The 23,523-nt window shown below is 33.5% G+C and overlaps 1 protein-coding gene across 6 annotated transcripts in view; it reads left to right on the forward strand.

Moving 5' to 3' along the window:
- Positions 1–23,523, forward strand: part of LOC139986077 (probable G-protein coupled receptor CG31760) — a 74,445-nt gene that overhangs the window by 33,009 nt on the left and 17,913 nt on the right. For all 6 annotated transcript variants that reach the window (XM_072001072.1, XM_072001074.1, XM_072001075.1 and 3 more), the window contains exons 2-5: positions 4,113–4,270; positions 5,899–6,066; positions 12,982–13,186; positions 18,178–18,412. In XM_072001072.1, coding sequence (XP_071857173.1) covers positions 5,920–6,066; positions 12,982–13,186; positions 18,178–18,412 — 587 coding nt within the window. In that variant the 5' untranslated portion in view covers positions 4,113–4,270; positions 5,899–5,919. The remainder of the gene's footprint in view (positions 1–4,112; positions 4,271–5,898; positions 6,067–12,981; positions 13,187–18,177; positions 18,413–23,523) is intronic.

A 23,523-nucleotide genomic window follows, 5' to 3' on the forward strand; every position in this document is an offset into this window, starting at 1 on the left:
TTACTTGAAATCTATAATCGCTAATTACATTAAACATCGCCTAATTGATTCATATAAACATACATCTTTGTTGACTTCGCTTTCCAGAAATTGTTGCGTATTCGATTATGTTAACGTTTATAAATTAAGGATTATTATATTATCTAATATATAATATATTATAATATATTAATATATTATCTAATATATACCTGTAACACAAGATATTCGAGTTTTTGTCGTCGCATGGAGGAAACATCTATATCCAAATCATTATAACGAATAAAATTATTAATATAATTTAAAGTGTTTGTTGAATCCTTATCTTAAAAATGTTGAAAAATGTGGGATCGAGAAGAAAACATTGCAAGTTAGAGATTTGACATCGATAGTTTCTCGAACTAATCGCTTACAATCTTATAAAAATTCAATTGAAAAGTTTTCTTAACTCCAACAGCTGTAAGAAGCTGTAAGATAAAGGAAAAAAGGCTTCCTCCAGGCACTACATCTCGAGAGCAGACAAGAGGCAAAAAACATTTTCAATTACGTGCAATCAACCATAAGGGTGGGAAGACTATACTTACAATTAGATGAATAGGGAAGGGACAGAATTATAACAATAAACCTCGATATATAAAAGAAGATATTTTTATATAGAGACACAAATATAAATATATCTAACTGCATACATACATATATCATTGTATTAATATAGTACTATGATATAGTACTGTGATGATATGTAGCTAAATAAATGATATTTAGCGTAAATGTGTTATTTCAATCGCATCATACGTTCTTTATAGTGTAAAATATCTAACCTGCTGTATGGTCTACAGAAAGAGAACGCTAAATATTTAGAATAATTTAAGCTCTCATGAGAATATGCTGAAAATCTTCCAAGCAGTACATCTCGAGAGCAGACAAGATGCAAAAAACATATTCAATTACGTGCAATCAACTATAAGGGTGGGAAGACTATACTTACAATTAGATGAATAGGGAAGGGACAGAATTATAACAATAAACCTCGATATATAAAAGAAGATATTTTTATATAGAGACACAAATATAAATATACCTAACTGCATACATACATATATCATTGTATTAATATAGTACTATGATATAGTACTGTGATGATATGTAGCTAAATAAATGATATTTAGCGTAAATGTGTTATTTCAATCGCATCATACGTTCTTTATAGTGTAAAATATTTAACCTGCTGTATGGTATACAGAAAGAGAACGCTAAATATTTAGAATAATTTAAGCTCTCATGAGAATATGCTGGAAATCTCCCACGTGTATCCTATTTCTTGTAATTACAGTAGAAGTTTACCTATCAGCAAATGATTTATTATTTTATACAAAGGAAACAGACGTGCGGGTAAGAACTTCTCAAGTTATTCTGCGAGGCACGTTAAATAAGCTACAAATTTGGGCAAATAAATCAGGCTTCAGTTTCCTCTAAAATGAAATACACTGAATACGAAATTATTTCTCGGAAATAAGTTTCATCAATAACCAGATCAACTGAGTTCAAATTTTAGGTATGCTAATCGTTAAGAAATTATGATTCGATATTAAATTATGAATTTTAGAGAAGAACGTAATATTTCTTTAAACATTTTCAGAATAATAGCAGATATAATTTGAATTAATGAATACGTATACAGCTATTGTTACATCTAAGATCGATTATAGTACAATTACTTACGAGTCAGCAAATAAATTTGTTTTTAAAAAAACTAGATTCTACACACAATTCTGTTTTACGAATAATAACTAGAACACTCAAAATTAGCTTTACTTCGCTATTGTATCTACTACACTAAACAATTATGTACATAGATTTTTATACATTTGTATAAACGTATATACTGCAGTCTTCGGATGTTTCATCCACCATACTTATCCAAAAATATTATACTTCGAACTCATCGGAGAATACGTATTACTCTGTTTCAAAATGTATTATATCAGCTTCAAATAAATTCATAGAGTCATTTTTAGACCAAAAGTTCGTCTATCGCGAAAACTAATATACAGCAAAGTAAGGCTTAGAATTCGAAGTAAAAGTTTAAACGATTGAGAGTTGGAAATTCGTAAAATATAAGTTTTGGTACGTTCTAAGGCGAACAAACTTGTAAAACGATCCGAAGGCTATAAAATTCTAAAATTATCCGAAGTGGAACGAAAGTCTAAAATACAAACAAACTGTGAAATGTTCTAATCTTCCGTTTCTGGTTCTGAAGGTCTCACACCCTTCGAAAACTTCCCTCCAAGATTAGCTTGGAGGATCGCGTCTCGTTGGTGAAACGTAGGATTAGTCAATTATATCTTGCAAATCAGCCTCTCGATAATACGATACTTCCGAGTATACGGAAAATTGCTGCGCTTATGTCCGCTGTCCTCGAGAAAATCGACGGGTATTTACGCTAAATTGTGTGAGAGTTAACGATGGTGTCAAATGCCATTGAGAGTGGCGTGACTGGGAAATATCATTTTGACTTTTACGATCATGTTCACATTTCAGCCAGCCGAAGTGTTCGAAAAAATACATCTATCGGCATACTGAGTTCGCGAAAATGTCAATTCGTCCAAGATGCCTGATTATGCATCGCAATACGCGTATCATGTGGACGTACCGAATATAAAATATTCAAATTTTCCAAAGCATTAGATATCCGACGAATATTTTTAATAAAATTGACTATTATGAATAAGAATTAGACATTACAATTTTGTGAATTTCTAAGACTTTTGTATAATAATTAGTATATTTAAATTTACGTGCACGTTCTTTTATTAAAATGTGTTAAAGTGTCGCGAGCAAAATGGGTTATTTGTTCTCCATATTTTTAGCAGTAAATATTTCATCGTATATACCGTCAACGAGTAAATAATTACTTTTGTCACAGAAAACAATTCATTCTTCAATTTATATATGAATAGTTGTATAATATTTATATATCGATAATTTTAACACCAAATTTAATCATCAAATTGTTTGAACAAACAGCCATCAAATATTTTAGAAATCCATTATAGATGTATAATAAATGGTAAACTTATTTTCTAAATGCAGGAGCTAGAAGTAGAAAGAGAAATTTATAACGGCGCGCAATCATATCATTGGGCGAATTGTAGAAAGACCCTCGAGGAACCCTATTATGGACTACTTTATTTAAATTAGCGCCTCTTCTAGCACGAAGCACGACACTGAAATAATTTTAACCGCGAGCACGGTGTTGATATTACAGCAGTGTTTCAAAAGGGAAAACTCTTCTGCTACAACATAAAGTATGTCGTGCAAAAAATAATGTCCTTCCCTAAGGAAAGAATTATATTTTCAATTCGTTTGTTTCGGCTACATTATCAAACCACTGAAACACTTTGAACGGCGTATTACGCGGAAATATTAAAAATCTACTAAATTCGAGACTATCGCATATATTGTTATTCGTGTAAAAATGAGTAAATATGCATCGACAATTTAAACAAATACGTTTCTCTGCAAAATAAAATATATTGCACTTTTATATATTCCAAACATTTTATATTGAGATGTAAAACAAATGTCTCATCAAAGAATACTTGGTTTCGTCCGATAACATGAATGGTAATTATGTTCAGTGGTTTTTATATCACAATAACTTCGCAGAAGACTTTTGATATTTTTCAAAAAATTTCTAAATCGATATGAAATTTTTGTCAATCTGAATGATGTCCGTGCTCGTGTGTATACGTAAAATAGTCAGTGATTTTGTATACATATGGTTTAAAATAATCTGACTTATGGCAATTCGATATAAACGGCGGAACTCTATATCTTCAAGCTCTCATTGAGCAAATTCGAATTTGGCTGATTGCATGCGAAAGTCAGAAATCATAAGTAGCGTAATCAATTAGCTAAATTACTAAATTCTGTTACCTAAGCATTAACGTATTCTGTAATATTTATAATATTTTAATAAATGTAATATTTATATATTCTATAATGTTTTAACTTACGTTTTAATCAATGTAAGCAATGTATAGACTTGTCTTAAATATTGTTGTATCGTGTTTGTTAAATAAATGTTACGAATAATTTATATGCTTAAACGAATAATTTCTGTTTAACAGAACCACCTCTTCGTGATGAACAATCGATGAAAGTGGCAGATAATCAAAGAAGATTTAGAAAATCATCGAGGAGAATGTCGAGGAAATCAGAGGGGGTGGATGAACGCCCCATGGATCCGGGGCTCAAACTTGGTACCACTTGAATGCAAAAGAAAAAGGTTTGTTTTTATACAAAACAGAAATTTCCATATTCTTAGTTAATAGAAGGTAGATATTAGTTTCTGTATCGCAATACTTAAATATGCTAATAATAAGCGAACGATTTAGTTTTACGATCAAACATCGTGCAAAGTGTCAGATTTTAATCTATTGTATTATATTATTGCCATTATTTTGAGTAATACGTTTAATTACAAAGTTCGTTTATTTACGCAGGACGTATTTACAAATATGTTTAATTAAGAAGGACAAGAAAAATAAATTGCCAGATACAAACATTAGAGTCAGGCAAAAGTTACTTATATTTTTTGAAATTGTATCAAATGCTTTTTATGCGTAAAAAAAGAGCTTGAATCTACAGTTACTCGGATGACTGATTAGGCATCTTATGACCGATTTAAAACAGAGTAATTGCTTTGAAGTTGGATCAAACAACTTGAGTTTTTTCTTTTTTTAGAAGTTAGAAAGATTAGAGTTGACTTGATGAGCTATATAGAAGTGTATTAATTTCTATAATTAATTTCTATTAATATCTATATGTAATTAAAAAGCTTCGTAAAGCTTCCTCTCACAGAGATGTAAATATGCTTCAAAATATTTTGGATTCATTAGAAGAGCTATAATTACGATCAAGCAACTGGAAATTACTAACATCCAAAGAAATTGCCAGAAATTCTGAATCAAACATACGAGTAAATACTTGAAATTGTAACACAGAATAAACGTATTTGAAAGTTCGTTTCTGTAACATGTACTTAAATCACGTATGTATGTATAATTGTACAACACGTACCGCTTAAAATATTATTTTTATCGTTAGATTTGTTACAATTCCAAATCATCAGCACGACTCTATATTACTATATATCTTCCTCTGTATGCACAACTAACAATTTTACTATTTTATTCCAGGAGTTACTTTATTATACTGTAATGAATTTAATAAATGTAATCGTTGTAATCAAATAAAATCGACAGGTTTCTAGTAATGGAAAATTTATATTTCGTTAATATAAATTTTACCGATATCTGCAAAGTGAACTCTATATGTTCTCTTATGTTAGAAAATAATTGTATTCCTATTCGGTATATGAGCTGGAAAACTTTTTCGCTTACGTAATTCACATCAATATGTCTGAAATTTTATCATAGTCTGCTATAATTAATTTACATCTCTTTTACTGTTTTAAATTAATACCCCCATGCGTTTGTTTATAAGTCAAAGAATTTTTTGAGTATTTCGATGTCGAAGAAGCAGAGTTATCGTTACACTTGTGAGCTCAAATTAGTATCGATACGTTTTCTTCAATTCAGAAATTCTAGATTATTTTCTCGATCATCGAATACGTGCCATTTATACAGAAATTATTATTAGTTTAATTGAAATATATATAATATTGATTGACTAAATAATGTTAGTGAAATCTACTTGTAGTATCTCTAGCTTCCAAAGTCTACTTATAGTCTATCTTAACATTGTTCAACGTTGTGTATGGTTATGTTTTGCTACTAAGCATCAAGATTACAAATATTGATTCTCTGTTTATCAGTTGTCCTTCGTTCCATCATACATGTAACTATTTCTGAACAGCGACAAAGAATAAATTGACGAGCACTTGTTTTAAAGTACAAATGAGCAGTACGCGGGATGGGCAAATCTTGGCTTTGGGCCCTGTTTCCTGCGACGATGACGACGATGACAATGATGGCGTACGTTACTGTAACGACGGCTACCTCGACCTCGGTACCGTCTCTTTCTACAACTACCAGCAGCGAGATTTTCGATACGAAAAGGGTAAAATAGTTTAATATCTCTCAATTTCTCCCTCGGTGTTCTTCTTGTTTAACTTGGACAAACTTTCTTATGTTTCATAATATAATTAATTAACAGGCCATTGAAATATTACGTCATTCTATTTATTAACACTTTCTCACAGGCTGCATGTTCTTTGTTCTTTTATATATTTTAGACGAGGAATACTTCTCTTTCACGATCCTTTGCTCAAAGAATTACCGATTGGCTCATTCGCATCTCAGTACATCGTTAAATAATATCGGACCGGCACTATACTAAGTGAGATATAACATTGACCTAATATCTAGTGAGTTGTTAATTCACAAGTCTCATAGCTCTTGAATCTTTTTTATTATTTTCGCGTTATTTCTAAGCAAATCGATTCAATAAGGCTGATAATACTGAAAAGTGTTAAATTTCTATTTGGTTCTATTATATTTGATAATTTAGAACGACGTGAATGCGATGATAAAATGTCACAATGGTTTTGTAAAACCGCCTTTAGAAGGCTACGATATAAAACACACGATGCTTTATTGTTTCATAAAATACTGTTCGCTGAACACGAACGTTACAACAAATAGAGATCTGTTGTAACAGCACTGAATAATTGATATTGTATATTCGTTATTTTCTTTATGCCTCACGTTGTTAAGGCATTCAACGTTAAAACAAAATGTGACACAAAATACAAAAAAAAAAAAAACTACCGTAATTTAGAATGAATTGCAAATTGCTTAAATTTAGTATATAGCGTTTAATTTGATACCAAGTTCCAAGAAATAATCTTCAGAGAACAACAGCAATTAGCAGATCTCACTACAGAGGGGAGAATGCGCTCGATAGGTTCTATTTCTCAACGATCTACCATTCCATTGGTTTGGGCATTCAAGCTGTCACTAACAAGATTACTGACTTCTAACTCCACTTAGCACGTAGGTCTGTATAAAAAGGAATTTGCGGAACGTCAATCTCCCCACAATGCGAAAGATGCGGCAACTTTTCACAATAATTGCAGAATTCTGCTCTACTATCACAGCGATTCAACAGTATAGAATAGCAATCATACTTTTATTTCAGCGAGAAAATATGACTTTTTTCATATACATCGGTCCTGGCAATTATATCAAAATTAGAAATGTCGAATTCTGTCATCTTAAGACTCGCGATTAAATTCTGTTAGAGCGGCCATCGCTTCTAAGAAAACTCTACATCTGGTCTTTGAGTTTTCTCAAGCATTGAAGCCACCGACAGCGTATAGACAAAAAACTGGGTCGAAGGCAAACCATAAACAGGCAACGTGGGCTTCAGGGTTTTCAGTCATAGGGTAACACTGCTAGCGTGCGGATCTGGATCAGCTCAAATATATTCCGATTTATATTTACACTTCAATATTTAAAATATATTTTCTATCATACAATTTATCCATGCGTTCCTTTGTATTCACATACATCTAATAAAGTCAACAAATTCCAAATTTTTGTTGTCTTACCGTATCTATCTCGGTTAATTTTTATTTTAATTGCGACACGAGCTAACAACGAATATTAAGTAATTAATTATTTAATCGAAATATGCTGCTGACGAATGGATTCGAATTCGTTCGAATAAAATAAAACAGTTTGACTTTAAGGAGATTATTGTTATACACGCTTGCGTTGTACATACATACGGGTAACGTATGATCGCATAAGTGAATTTTGGTTGCAACAGTGCGCTTGCATCAGGCGAATGAATACCCTTTCGCTCCGCACTCTAGCAGAATTAAAAAATAAAAGTGGAAACGCGTATCTGTTGCAAGATTCAGTTTCGTGGATCCAATCGAGCATTCTCGAATGCTCTACGGACGCTTCAAAAAAGCTCCGACTGTTTTCATTGCGTAAATATCGAGCGAATGCTTTCATGGCGTATTCTTGCAAATATTTGATTAACTTTAAGTGAAAAAAAGAAAGCGACGATACGAGGTTTCCCGACTATTTTGTACAATAAATATCATCCGTACACGCGTACAGAAAGTTCAATTCATTTTATTTCCACCGGTTATACGGACAATTTGTTCGTTCGTGTTTTCAGCCAGTGTTTATACCAACTTACTTATTTCCCTTCTGTAGAATTAAGATCTTCCGCTGTTCGTTAAAAAAGTTCGTGATTTGTAATAACAAATATGTACACTTTATATGTCGAAATAAACCCTCGAAATTTGTTACTGTATATCGATAGAAGTAGAAGTTAACAAATAGATGTTGCACTGCGATCTGAGCTATGGGAATCGGAGTGTTGAAATTTAACAAAAGTAGAGTCAAGAAAAATAACACAAATGTGGAGAGGAGATTGAGCTAAAATTACGGCGCGAAAACGAATGAATTTGCAGTCGAAAGAACCGATTATATTACGCAACGTGGCTCTGTACTCGGAGTAAACATAATTTTATTTGAACGTCCTTTCCCATAGCTCGAATCGACTACGACTACGCGAAAGGAGGCCGATGCCCCCGAATCGATGCGTTTGCGTTAATTAGTCTGGGGTCAAACGGGGCCTAGTAGGAGCAACGGTTCCTCCCATGTAACATATCCTAGTTGACTTCCTAGATGTTCCAATTGATTAGAGCTACACATCCTCGGCCGAACAGCGAAACCAATATTCATCTGACAACATTTCAACAAGCTTATGGCGCTTCGGCTGAGTTTCAAATTAATTCACAGTGCGCGCAAGTTGTGCCTTGTGTCGGTTGGAGAGAAATCGATAATCGTGAGACTGAGAATATTGCAAGTAACTGCGTTAATCAATTGTTTATTTAATAATAGCGTGTAAAATTAAAAACTAACGTTCGTTGGAAATAAATTTCGTTAGAAAGGTCATGATCTTATCAGAATTCAGAATTATCACAGTTCAATGCGTTCAACTAAACATTCATTTTCTTGAAATTCAGAGAGATATATACGATAGTGATATAAGTGAAGTCTGTTACATTACAAGTCATTGAAATTATGCTAGCATTAGACAAATGCTCTTTAACATTCAGAAATTTTGTGGAGATAAAATAATAGTTTAATTCAAATATTATACAAATATTCAATATTCGTTAAGAATTAGGGTTATAAAAAATTATTAGAGGTATATTATCTTCTTTTAAAGTATAGATTAACTGCAAGCTTTAATGTGTTCCATAAGTAAAACTAACAATTGATATTACGACACTAAATTTTTATTTGTGGAAAGTTTACCAAGTAAAAATTGGTAATGCATGCATTGAAATAAAAAAAAAAAAAAAAAAAGAACAAGCAAAAGTTCGTAATATGATAGATTAATTTTTTGGAACTAAAATAAATATTTAATACAACGTTGCATCGAATAAAAACTAAATTTGTTATTATTTCTTATTTTTGTTGTAGGTGTTTTTAAATAAAGTATACTTCTACAGACCTTTTTTCTCATTTTTACTCTTAGAATATAGTTCTACCTCTTGATGGAATAAACCAAAAGCTCTCCCTGTAAGGAATGGTACGATAGAGATAGGGTAGACAAGAGCTATCACCTAACACCCTCGGCTAACTAATAACCCTCATCCATCCTGTTCGCATCGCACAGGGGAAAACCACGATCTACATAAAATTGGCTTTTAAATTTTTAAGCTAGTTAGCATAATCAAACTCTAAAGTACTACAACTTTTTCTAACAATAGATTAATTTTTGTTGTAAATTCACACCGCATTTTTATTTGAATCAGAAGAAAAGGGCTATTTTTAGTGTCTTTCGTAGGGAAGAGATACGTATAGCGGTTGATATTTAATATTTGGAATTCGAATTTAAATCCAAGTGAACAGATTTCAATTTTACGAATCAACATTGAATTATCCTATTTAATATATTGCAATTTATGTTTGCTAAATTTATTTGTCTAAATTTTCCGCCATATACAAAAAAGCTAAACGATTATTCTGTGTCATAATATCTGACAATATTCTCTTTCTATTATAAATCTATCTAGCATTTGGTACGCGTATGTTGCAACTTGCAATAAATGTATTTTTCCGCAATGCGATTGATAATCGTTGACGACAAGGCATAGTTGGTTCGTTAAATGTAAATTCTGGAAAAAAAGATATTCCATATGCATCGATCTGATACTTTAATCGGACACACACGCGCACATATATAATAACAAAAATGTACATATGTATTAGCTACTGGTGTTCTAAGATTTGCATAAATATGAAAAGTAGTTTCATATTCACGTATGTCCGTTTGTAAAGACAAATTTTCGAATAGGTGAAATAGAAATCTCTGTAGCAGAGGTAAATAAAATTATGAACAAATCGAGGTATACCTATTACAAGATGTTCAGTTTCCTCCTGGCTAGAACTATATTTTCTTACATTCTCTGGCATAAACACTCCACTCGTCCTTAGGAGTACCACTTTATCGCTGATCTCGATCTCTCTCTCACCTTTTTTCTCTTTCGTTTCTCGTTCTTTACTACCAAGTGCAACTTCAATCCTTTTTATTTATTAGGTGTGGATTACTTCAACGTATTTCTCCGCCGAGACGTACCTCTCAGGGAATTCGTAAATGCAACAAACACTGTATACGGGATGTATATTCCTAGTATTTATCGGAATCTGTAATCTCTAGACTAGGGAACTTGCTCAGGTTTGCTTCGGTTGTATCTCGCGCAAAGCGGTTTTGCTGAGTAGGCAGTTAAGCCGAGTCGCTGGCATAACCTTCAGCTCTGCTTAGATAGTTTGTAAATTACAAGTTGTAACGACCGTCGATGAGAGGAACAGTTGTATTCTCCCATTTAACGAGATGCGACAGAAATCTCAAGACGGTTCTAGCTCGCGTGGTTCCGCCTGGATGCCTGCATAATAACACGACTTGTTGACAAGCAACAACTGGAAATAACTATCTCTGTCGCGACACCGGACGCCACATTCCACTCTGTAGAGAATGTCTTTCCTGTTGGCGGAGAACGAGGTATTACCATCGGCCACCCATCAGAGTTAGAGATACGAAGTTTAGCTTCCGCGCGTCTTTACAGAAGTGTACGGCGATTATCGCTTGGCTCGCTCTCTGGAGGAGAAAACGACTGAGTAGCGGTCGCCTACCGAAGAGGAGAGTACGGAGAGTCACCTGGGCCCCTGAAGAATGCACAAAGACGACTACCCTGGCTCGACCCTTGGAATGAAAAGAGCAGCTGAATTATTCGATGGTTGCCTTCCAGGGAAAGAGCACCATCGGACTGTCTGAAATACATAATATTGTGATAAGAGTGGAAAAACAAAAGAGTGGAAAACAACTGGTCGCTAGTCGCCTAATAGACCCAATAAAGAGAGTGCAAGGGTTCACCTGGACGCTTGAGAATGCACAGAGAGAACTGCATCATCCCCTGGAATAAAGAGAACAACTGGATTATCCAAGAAGAGGAGTACGAGTAGATTCTGGACGTACGCGAGACACATACTATTGTGACAAATGAGTATTATCACTTGGGTCACCCTCTGGAGGAGAGAGCAGCTGGAGTATATAAAGAGTCTCCTGGACACCTCGTCGCAATAATTACAATACGAGGTTTCGGTTGCTTGAAATCGGACATTCGAAAGCGATGCATTTACCGGTTTTGTTGAATTTAATTGTATCTGAATCGGGCTTGTAACATTCGTAAAAATATCTTCTATGCGTGTTCTACTACACAGAGAAATGAAACTGAAGGCAGTATGCGAGTCACGTGTTACCGTGTGAACGGATGCGATATGGGAATAGAAATGAGAGCAGGAAAAGCAGATAATGGGTAGAGACCTCTTCTATCGTTGCCTTTGTGTGTTACGTTTACTTAAGTATTAAGGATTATCAAGTATTAATTAGAAGTCTTAAGTATGTGAAGAATTTTAGCTATCCGAGGAGATGTAAAAGCCTTAATCAAAGAAAGTTTGTTCTGTCTCATAGATAGAACAGGATGTGCCTTTTTTTCTTATTTTAATCAAATAGATTGGGACTTTTTAGTTTACAAAACTATAAACCATGTTATTATTAGCAGTGTTTGATTCATTGCGAAATTAAAGACACGATGGAACATTAATGTCGCTTTGTGTATCGAGTCTGATAAGCTGAGATTAGGTCTGTGTTATATCTCATTAATTGCAATTTGCTTTTGTATAGAAAAAAAATCTCGATAAGAACCTGTTAACGTACTTTCGTTTCATTAATTTCAGAATTTCCACTCATTTCGTTTATTTCTTTCAAACCCATTTATTACTCAAACAATTACGCTCCTAGTTATTTTTTTCAGAGCTGTTCAACTTGCGTACGCATACTACGGATTTGCTTAAATATTAATATATGATTATGCATTATATTTTTATTCGTGCATGAATATATACGATACAATCACAGGGATAAAATTGCAGCCTAAGGGAACAACGAAAATCATTTACATTTTAAGAAAAGAGAATTCCTCGTACTTAATTTCGCGTAATACGGCTGCATAATATGTAGTATCGAAATTGTTTGCGTTAGATAAAAAGAAACAGTTATTGGACGATACTATTAAATAATCGCTCAATTTGGAATGCAAGTTATATTCTAAAACAAATATCTGTACTGTACTCATTATGTTACTGTACACAGTTACATATGAAATGTACGTATATATTTATAAATAATTTACATGCTTGTGTATTGAAAAATACTCGTAAAATTAATTTATCACCTGTCTAAAATTTGTATTAAATTTGCGAAAACACATCGTGTGAAAGTTGCTCATATTTGTATGAATCAATTTATTAAAGATTGAAAACATACAATAATTATAATGTTGAAGGAGGAAGAGAAAAATGTTTAAGTTTGAAGCAAGATGTCATTTCGTTTTAAATTCTGATTAATTAATTAATACGATCCATAAATTGTGTTAATTGAAAGGCGGGTATCGAAGAAGCTCTGGACGTGATAGAGGCGGCATCGACTGGATCGCTGGGTGAAGATTGTGCCACGACAGCTGGTTTTAAATCCTTGCCAGCTATCGTAGCACTTGATCCTCGACGTTACGATACAGCACGTCAAAAAGCTGACATGACAGCCCTGATGCTCCAAAATCTTGGCACTATCGGAGTATCAAGGCACAATGGTGAGTTATTAATAATAATTGCTAAAAACTTACAGTGGGACATCCTATGTAAGGTTTAAGCTACAATCATTATAAAAATATTGAAGCAACAATGATAAGTAACAATTACAGGGTACATAATATTACTATCTTTTTAGTTACAAGCTTAGTTACACTTTTAATGTATAATACTAAACACTATCAACTTTATCTAATATTTACATCGAATATTATCAACTATAAAAAGAGTACATTATTTAATATCGATAATTCGAATGAATGTGGAATCTAATATATTTTTAAGTAAAGAATTATCTTATCGGAATACAATTTCATAATCAATTGAATCAAGTAAAAGAATATTATCATCTAATGATAGTGTTGGTGATAAACCAAGATTTCTGATTTTCCGGTGAAATCAAAGCAGAATAAGTTATATGATTGTAACGATCGTACAGCGAATTGATTATTTTATGTAAAAACATAGTGATCATAATGCAAACAATTTATTACAGTCACTTAAAACTCTACCTATCGCAAATAACGTCTTAGAGACGTTAATCACCGACAATGTCAGGATCAGCTAAATCATTTAAGTGAAATAAACAATAATCGTTGTAAAATTGTCAATTTCAATGACATAAAAAGAATATAAAGTGTCATGGACTCATAGAATATTCAATATATTCTGTTATCCGTTCTGTTATTTTGGTGAAACTTATCACGATTAGATATTTTCTCTATAATTTACACTCTCTGAGAAAAACATTGAAAGACGTATTATTAACAAACATAATCGGCCAATGAATAAAATAAATTATGTTGCAACAGATTATCTTCCAAATATTCGTTAACCTTTCAACTGTGCGTGTATTTTGAAGAAGTATATAATGTTGTAAAAATTTTACTGATGCCAATTATAACGAACAAACTTATCGAGCAGAAGACTGTCGGAGTCTTAAATAGCAGATAACACATCGCTTCCTGACTTTTTTTATTATTATTATTATTATACATGGAGAAATCCTCATAGACACTCGGTGTTGCTTTTTGCAGCAGCCGAGTAGTGTCAGACTCTTACCGACTAAAACTCCACGATGGTCGTCCTCACGTTTTTAGTGGAGGTGCCCTGGGCTCTCTTGCGAATTACTACCAGGGGGCACCCCTCGTCGTGTTCTCCCTTATTGAGGGAGACATCCTTGTTTATGTTGGGCCGCTAGGGGGGACCACGCCCCCTAGCGTCGAGCTCCTTGTCTTGTCGCTCTAGCTGGATCGCGGGCTCTTTTCCTTTCTCTCTCCGCCCGTTCCTTCGCGAGCATCACCTGCTCGCAGAAGGTGCGGACGGCGGTGTATTCCTGGCGCCCTCTCAGCATTGCCTTTACTACGGCTTCGGGGGCTACACTCTTGCCGATGACGAGCTGAAGGACGCGTCGCGGTTCCGCCCACGCCGGACAGAACTCCGTGTGCTGCGCCGTGTCTTCCTCTTCCTTGCAGTGGTGACAGATAGAGGTCACCTCCCGTCCTATAGCAGGTACTCCCCGAATACCCCATGGTCGGTGAGCACCTGTGTCATCCTGTAAGTCAGCGGGACGCACGGCCGCACGGCATCCTCCTCAGCCAGTTGGTACTGCCATCGCTCCCAGGTTTCCCTTTTAGCTGCTTCCCGTGCGTACATCGCTTCCTGATTATGCTCCAACATAAATGAAGACAACAAACAGCTGGCATTTCATATGTAAAATATTAAAACAGTTCCCAAAGGATACATCTTTTACGTCACTTTAACCACTCGTACAGACAGTGACGGCTACAGTAAAATTACATTTATCGTAACTTCATTTAGTGGAATAAAATTTGAAATTTTAGTTAATGTCCGTGTTACGTCGCGTAAAATGGTCCGCGCGACGTCCTTCATAGTCTGACCGTCAAAGGCCCATGTACAATTACAGATCCTCAATAAACCTAACGAATCACCATAAACCGAATCTTCTTACCTTAATCTTATTAACTTTCGGGAATCTTTATTCCTGCAAGCATTTTTGGTTTATGACTCGTCATTAGAACAAGCAGGTAGTTACCTATTGTCAAAAGCGAATATTGTCTAATGGAAAAGCTGGTTCTTCATTCAGCATCCATCTTCATTCATTAACGTGGATCATAACCAATGAGCATCGCAGATCGTTACCCCCATTTTCCTAACGAAAAGTGTGAGCAATGAATCCGCTCTCTTCACACAACAAGTACATCCACCCCGAGCTTTCCTCCGTGATAACACAAGAACGAATCTCACTCGTTCTCTGGATTACAAAACAGTTAACACCAGTGCAAGTTAAAACGGGTACGAGGAACAGAAGAAGTCACATTCACCAAGTTGAAGATAGTTCATCGACAGAATCACATTCGCCAATACAAAAGAAGTCTCATTTATAGTTTCACATTCCATATACGTAACATCGTATCACATTGAAGTTGTTGGATCTTTAAAATATATATTATAAGCTGTTAATATCAGTGTTATACTCACTCAACCACCCTTATTATCGCAAAATTCGTGGCGTCGATTAGTCAAATCGTAACGGGAATTTACGACTCCTGTTGGTGCGCTTCTTCAAGATCGCGTCTCTTCGCGAACGTTCAAAAGTTCAGTCCGATCAAATGAACTCCTGTCGATTCAACTCACTTATTTGAACACGAACCCTTACTATATGTACTTGAATTCTTTGTTTCTCGATCGATTCGAACAAATGGAGTTTTATCGTAACATTTCGCAATAGATTTTCAAGTACCGTACGCGTTGCTTCGACACGCGCTTGATTTTTCGTGATATTTCAGCCTTTGAAGTATTTGCATGCAAGGCGAAATGTAATCTACCTTTTGGAACGATCACCCCGAAGATGTTAAGGCGAAGAAATTGTAACAAGAGTATACACATGTTGAATAATGATAAACAATTTACCGATAGATAGTTGATAGTTGATACTAGAAGACACGTACACAACGAGTTTTTCATATTACTAGTTAACTATGATTTGTTAAATCGAAAGAAATTTCCTACGTCTTCATTCATGTGCAAAAGTTTAACTAACTCGGCCAGGAATTAGTGGTTGACAATCTTTGTGTTGCTGTCTGGAAAGAGAGTTACTAATTAGAATGTCTGATATCTAATCGCCTGTAGCGCGTTTTCGCTTGTGAAGGGGTAGAGACGATGCTCGTATTTATGCGAATTGAACGCGAGCAACGATGCAGAATATCCTCTAGGTCTGACGCTTCTATCATCGTACTGTTACAACCGGAAGTATGCTTCGAAAATTCTTGCATTACGTCTCTATTACTATTTGTAGACGAAAGAAGCGCATATCCTATACAAATATTTAATCCTTTCCCTTAGGACGAACTCAACGCTTAACGCATTGACCTTAAACCGAAAATTGTTCTTCAAAAGTAGCAATTTTTTAATTTAACTCGTAAATAGCATAATATAAATGAAGTGCTAATACGTATGTGTTGTTGAAACAAATAGAACACCATAGCGATGTTTTGGTTAAATCGTAAATCTCGTAAGAAACACTGAAAGCGAACATCCAACAATCAATGTGATAACTATACTGATATACTTGTCTATTTTATATAAGCTCTAGTGCATCACTATAGAAAATTATGCAGAAACCTTAAAACAGTATAAGTTTTGACTTCATTTTTTCGAATAAGTGTCTTTAAATTAGTTTAAATAATATTATATCAGATTGTTAATAATATAGATTAAATATTAGTCGTTCCGCTTATCCAAAAATTTGTGAAATACTTAGATTGTCAAATTTGGAAAAATTGCTTTACAGTTGCGTTTTACATATTTGTATAGATTATATATAAAAGTATAAAAACATTTTTCTTTTAATATTCTAGAGCCTTTAGGATGTAACTCTCTTAACATGAAATAACTATAATACTTAATGAATAATATTTGCACGTGTAATATGTCTAAGTATTATGAAACAAACTCTGACAAAGCAAAGAAACTAAACAATAAGAATTCCTTCTTTTATTTTACAACGCATGAAACATCTTTCTCTAAAATTTCTTCTCGTACATAAGAATCAGAAGGGAAAAGGACATAATGGTTCGACATTTCAAAATATGAGAACACTTTCTTGTCGTTATTGAATTTTGAATCGACAATCTACGAGAGAAGCGTAAAATCGATTTGCCCAATAAACCGAGCACGATGACGGGCCGCATTGTCAACAGTTCAATTTGTACGGAGCCTGGTATATCAGCACCTAATCGAATTCCATCGGCTGAAATGGTAACGAGAATATGCATACCATCGAAATACATCGACTACCCCTATATGGCTGGACTGATTTTAACTGTGGACATGGATTGATTTTAAAACGAATCCATCAAGTTTTTAATAAGTCCACAGTTACAAAAATACACTTTCTCGAAATTTTATAGATTTATTCTTCATAATTAAATTCTGTAACGATATTATTCGTGTCTGTGTCGCAATTCTACTTACGATCGAATCGAATAACAATCGTTTCGAGAGATGTTTTCTATAATACTTGTTTTTATTTCCTATCCGTGTAACAACGCTGGAAGCTAATAAAACTTATCATTCTCTTCTATATTTTTTGAAGGAAATCCGTAATTACACGTTTGTCGCATAATCTTGAAGTTTATCACGTCGATATTTCAATTAAACGAATTCTTAAGGCGAAGGAGTTACGAGGAATAAATTACATGACGCGATGTGCCCACTTTTGTCTCTTTTTTTATGAACGAAGGAATTTCGGATATTTGAAGGTCAACTTCGCTTTATATCGTGTTTAAGGATTTGTTAAATGGTTAGTTACATTTTTCGAAAATAGCTTGCATAAAATGTGTCACAATTAATACGTCGGTTCCTCTAAACTAAACTATTGCACAAATAACGTAGAAGTTAATAGCTTATAGCAATTCAAGCAATCGATATATACCTGACTTTCCTGTCTTATAATTCGTTGTGGTGTCAGTGCTTTTAGATGCGTTGGCAAAATCATTGCTGGTGTCAGTGAACGACGCCGTAGAAACGAGGGTGATCGCACTCAATACGTCCACGGGTGCGGTGATTAGCGCAGTCTGGTTGGAAAGAAGCCCAGGAAGCGTCGGAGAACCGTTCAAGGTCGAGAGTCACGGACTTCAGCCAGGATCTATACCGGATCCAAATTTGCCATGGTTTGAAAACGCGGGTGCCACCACAGAACTGAGGTTCGATTTTTGCCTACTGTACGAATTTCAAATCCTCACGCACTTCGATAAGAATGCATGTTTTGCATGTATCAATTATGCTATCATTGCTTCTATATTTCCAATCGTTTATGAAATGTTCGATTCTCTTAGATCGAAACTACTCGGAGAAATTTAGACAATTTTGAACAGTTTAGTCAGCGTACGATTAGTTTCTCCTAGCGTTTATATCTTTCACCATTTATATCCTTAAATGTAAATCAAAATAAATCGATTCCACGACTTTTACGAAGTAACGTTAATTAAAATACGTTGTTTCAAATAAAGTATCGCTTGTTCATAACGATCATAAATTTTTTATACATTTGGAAAGAATACGCTTCCTAGCCCGCAATTGTGTTCGGAATATCACAATTATAAAAATCTCACATCGCGAAGTAAAGCTACAATACGTATGTAATATGTACATACGTCGTGCATAGGTTTTCTTTATCGAGGAACAAACTTTGATTAACAATGGATATAGGCGTGACAAATGAAAGAGAACGGATATAAAAATTACGAAATTGCTAAAATACCTTATCCGAAGGATTTTGATCTCTTGTTTTTTACAATAGCTAAAATTTGTGGCTTTATACGAATTTTACGACGTGGTAAATTTGATGTATTTTATTTCGCAGATAATTACGAATATTCTTCAGTTACGTCTTTTGCATTGATAACAGCAGCTCAGCAACGAGAACACTTTAATTCAGAAATAAAGTTTGACAGATGTGTACTGCATTTATCACGTACGACTTTGAATAATCCTACGTTGTTCGAACGTTTGAACTTGTTCATACGAGCTTCCAAGTTCGCTCGATAAATTTCCAATCGAATTAATTTTCCAAGATCGAACTGCTAAGCTTAACAATTTTTCATTTTTATATTATGAATATTTCTCGATCACTTTTATTAAAGCGTATCGTTGAAATGGCCTAGCATTCTCGTCGTTTTTCTTTCTGCCTGTTATACAACCTGAACTGGTATCCAGCAACTGGATAACCAGGTCGTCGTATAATAGGAGTCCACCTATTTTTCCCCACCATCTATGATTTTTTATTCAACTATAATAGGAGTTCGTGTTTGCTCATGACACATTTGCTCTTAAACACGTAATAATGTTGCAAACTTGTATCGAAGCGTGAGATATAATGCGCGTCCCTTACTCTTTACTATTTTATTGTTAGACGTTCATATAAAAGGATCGACATTCGGCAGCGGTTCAGATAATAGGAGCTCGGATAAAGTTCAGTGAATTGGAAGCTAGTAAAATTTCCTTCATATTTACTTTATGTCAAATAAAATTTATATAAATGGAATTCCATCGTAGTAAATCTTGGCCTAAAATGTTTATATCAAATTATTTGTAATTCCAAGAATTACCACGATTGAACTTTTCAAATAGAGAAGGTTCGTCACGATAACAAGAACATTTTCATTGAACCTGAAGATTGGAAGAGTAGTACTTTCACGAACGAGTTGAAGTTCAATTGTTTCGAAAATCAAGGGGGAATATATATACAGTTGGTAGAAGAAACGACGTATTAGAAAGTAAAACACGGTGTGAAAGAAACTGGTGAAATCAGTTTAATGAGTTCGCTAAGATTGAGGAAACCGTGTATTTCAGATAATATTTTACTGTATGTATAGGAAGACTGACGACAAAAGATTGCGTTTTTCAATATAGTAACAATAATAATTATCTATATAAATATGATTATCTGCTAACAATTTTATACACTGAAACGTTTTAAACTCGATGTCATTTCGATATCGTTTTATTTAAATATTTAAATCTTTATTAAGATTAGGAACATATACTTCGTTTTAAGATTAATCGATGATTAGTCATGCTGTTGTCAATGCATAGAATACGGCTACAGAATATTAATAATAATTTTCGAAATAAAATATGTCAAATTTATGTCATAAGATAAAGTACAGATTGTGAAATGAAGTGGATCGAAATTTTCGTACAATACAATTTAACAACCTCGTGACTAAGTGGAAATAATATTTTCTGTTTGACATTTGTATCGGTATATGTTCTTCGGGCTTTGACAAAGTTTTTAGTAAAATACTGCGCTCTGTTCCAATTTGCAGACATGAAACTGACGGATAAGCTAAACCGAGTTTCAGGTCTGCCCCGAAGAAATAAACTGAAATGTACACGAAACGTGGAAACACAGCGCGACGTGCTACGATGTATTAAAAACACAATCGAAACCCGAAGAATCACAAATATGTAATTTGATGAACGCGAAAGTTTGAAATCTAGAATAATATTCCTTTATTTTCTTTTCTCTTTTTTGGCAATATCCAATAATATCTGCTGTTTATTTTAAAAATCGTTTTCAAGAAATGTGAAATGAGAAATTCATATAACTGGAAAATTTTGCTCGACGCTGTACCTCTCAGTTTCATCTCCAGTCGAGAATTTTACTCTCAAACTCTGTGATAAAATTGTTGTCATAAAACTGTGTTCTAAAAATCTCTATTGAAATGTAAATTCTTCACTCTGCTTTCTCTATATACCGCTTCTTCTTTTATTGATTTTTTCATCACTTGAAACTTAATATGAAAAACTGACAGAATATGTGCAGAAGACTGCGTTTTTTACCTTTTTCCACAACTTTTCATTTGTAATTCGAGAATTTATAACAAAATTAAGGGAAAGTAATCAATATCAGAAATATTTATTCAATCGTTTATTTATACCAATTTATTTTGACCAAACGTTCTTCCTCTAACAACATGTCTTTTATGTTTCATTATTTAAAATAAATTCTGCTATATAGTGTGCCCGGTTTATCTCGAACCGCTCGAATATTTCGAAAAACATGAATCACACGAAAGAATATTTCAGACAAAAATTGCACTATACCAACGGCGATATACGTATCTATTACACTCTTGTGTATTTGGCCTTGTGATCAATTTGAAATCTCCTGTGAAACGCTATTGAGATTATAATAGTAATGTTTGAAATCAATGCAAAAATCTATATGGAGGTTACAAGATATTTATTATAAACATGCTGTTAGTGAAAAATTAATATACAGTATAAATTGTATATTGTCTAAATATACAATTGATGCTAAAAGCAGGTATATTGTAGCTTATAAATATAGTGAATAATTCACTGTAATGAAATACTTTGGCGACTCTCTACCTCCTCTCTCTTTCTCTTTTGTGAGATGTAAAAATAATAAATACATATCTTATAACTTCTATATAATTTTCCAGATCTGTTTTAAATTTTACTAGTATATATAATCACGTGTCTTGTTACACTGCCAATGAATTTTCAAAATATTTTTTATCATATAGATCACATTCTAGAAATGTTCGAATATTTTCCTGAGCCACTATATATCGAGATAATAAATATAACAATATTGTTATTCTCGTTCCCTCTGGTAACAACCAGGTCCGTTTCGTTATTGGTATTAAATATTTCTGAACGATGAATTAAATTACTTCTTCTTGTTCCTAAACGTAGTAATAATTATTCACAATTAAACGTAATAATCGCAAAGAAGATATCAATGGAACGTTAGTGTATGAAAATATTGTAAGTGTCGGAAATTTTGCAAAGCATTTTAATTTAATTTTTTCTTATTTAACAATTTTAAATATGATGATTTTTAAATAAAAAATTATGACGTAAATTACAGGTTATTCTACTGTTCGAAAGTATACGGTTTATTCAGAAAAGAACCGATTGTAACTGAAAATGAATATTTCGTCTCTCTTTTAAGTAAATATTACAGCCGATTATTGGGATCGGTTTATTCTTCTTTAATTATTGTTCATGTTGTTCGTATAAAAATTTGTCTGATGTTATTAAGTCGAACAGATGCGATCTGACTTTATGCGATGCTTGTTTATTAGATATTAAGTATTTGTCGAAAACATTATTTAAAAATAATGTATTCACATTTGCACATAGCTTTTTAAGAAGCATCAACCTGCACGCACGCACACGCACAAGCACAAAACATTTTTGTTTCGCACTTCGCCCTTCATACTTGATTTTCGTTACCTCTTCTCGGTAAAGTAACCGATTTTAACATATAAGAACGGATAAAAAGATGATTATAGACGACGAACAGTATTGCCAATGCAATATTGTTACATACATCGTGTTTTGATTGTAAAATTTAGACAAGAAACAGATATACGTATGCGATATGTTTTAACTTGGAAACGGTTCTACCGAGAAGAAAATAAGCATTTCATAGGCGCTCCACGATCATTCATCATCCTTCATCATCTTGTACGAGCGTCAAGTCATAGAAACTCGATACGCAACAATGAGATATGTTTTGAAAAATTTTACGTCTTGTCAAAGTGATTATCACAGTGCTTATCCGAATCATATATTGTCTGAATGTTTCAAAGTTGATGATTTTACAATTTACATGCTATCTATTACACACATGGAGTATATCGAGTTAAATTATAAAAATATTCTATCGAATTATCATCAAGCATAAGTAAAATACGTCTATAGCCATGATAAGATTATAAATAAGGGCATAAAATATGCATGAAGGAAACATTATAAAAAATCCATCATTTATGTTTGTTAAGAGACTCGAAGTTGCGTGAAAAATTATAAATTGAACATTTCGTGGAAGTTCCTTCGTTATTTACTACGACAAATCCATTGGCAGTTACCCTGCTATTCTTGATTCTGTTAATCAATTGATTTAAGCAATGATTTAAACAAATTTATCGAATATATAGTAAAAAAATATAATGTTTTCCCGACAGAATTAAACGATTAACACCGTGTACCATTTCTTATATCACTACATAAATTTGATAGAAGAAACATTTTTTATAATGTTTTCGATGTAGAAGAAATATATTTCAAGTTATATAAATTCTAATTTCTTTTGATAAAATATATACTACCGTCAAAATGTTTAAATTCAAATTAAATCTAGTCACAGGATTAAATAAAACACTTTCTTCGATAAGTATCATGCAACTTTGTTCGAATTTCTATACACACGATGGCAAAAAAGGAAACAAAATACTATATCGTAAAATTAAAATGTTTTTATGGAATAAATAGCTTA

Source organism: Bombus fervidus, chromosome 4 (genome assembly GCF_041682495.2).
Source record: "Bombus fervidus isolate BK054 chromosome 4, iyBomFerv1, whole genome shotgun sequence".
NCBI classification, from domain to species: Eukaryota; Metazoa; Arthropoda; class Insecta; order Hymenoptera; family Apidae; genus Bombus; species Bombus fervidus.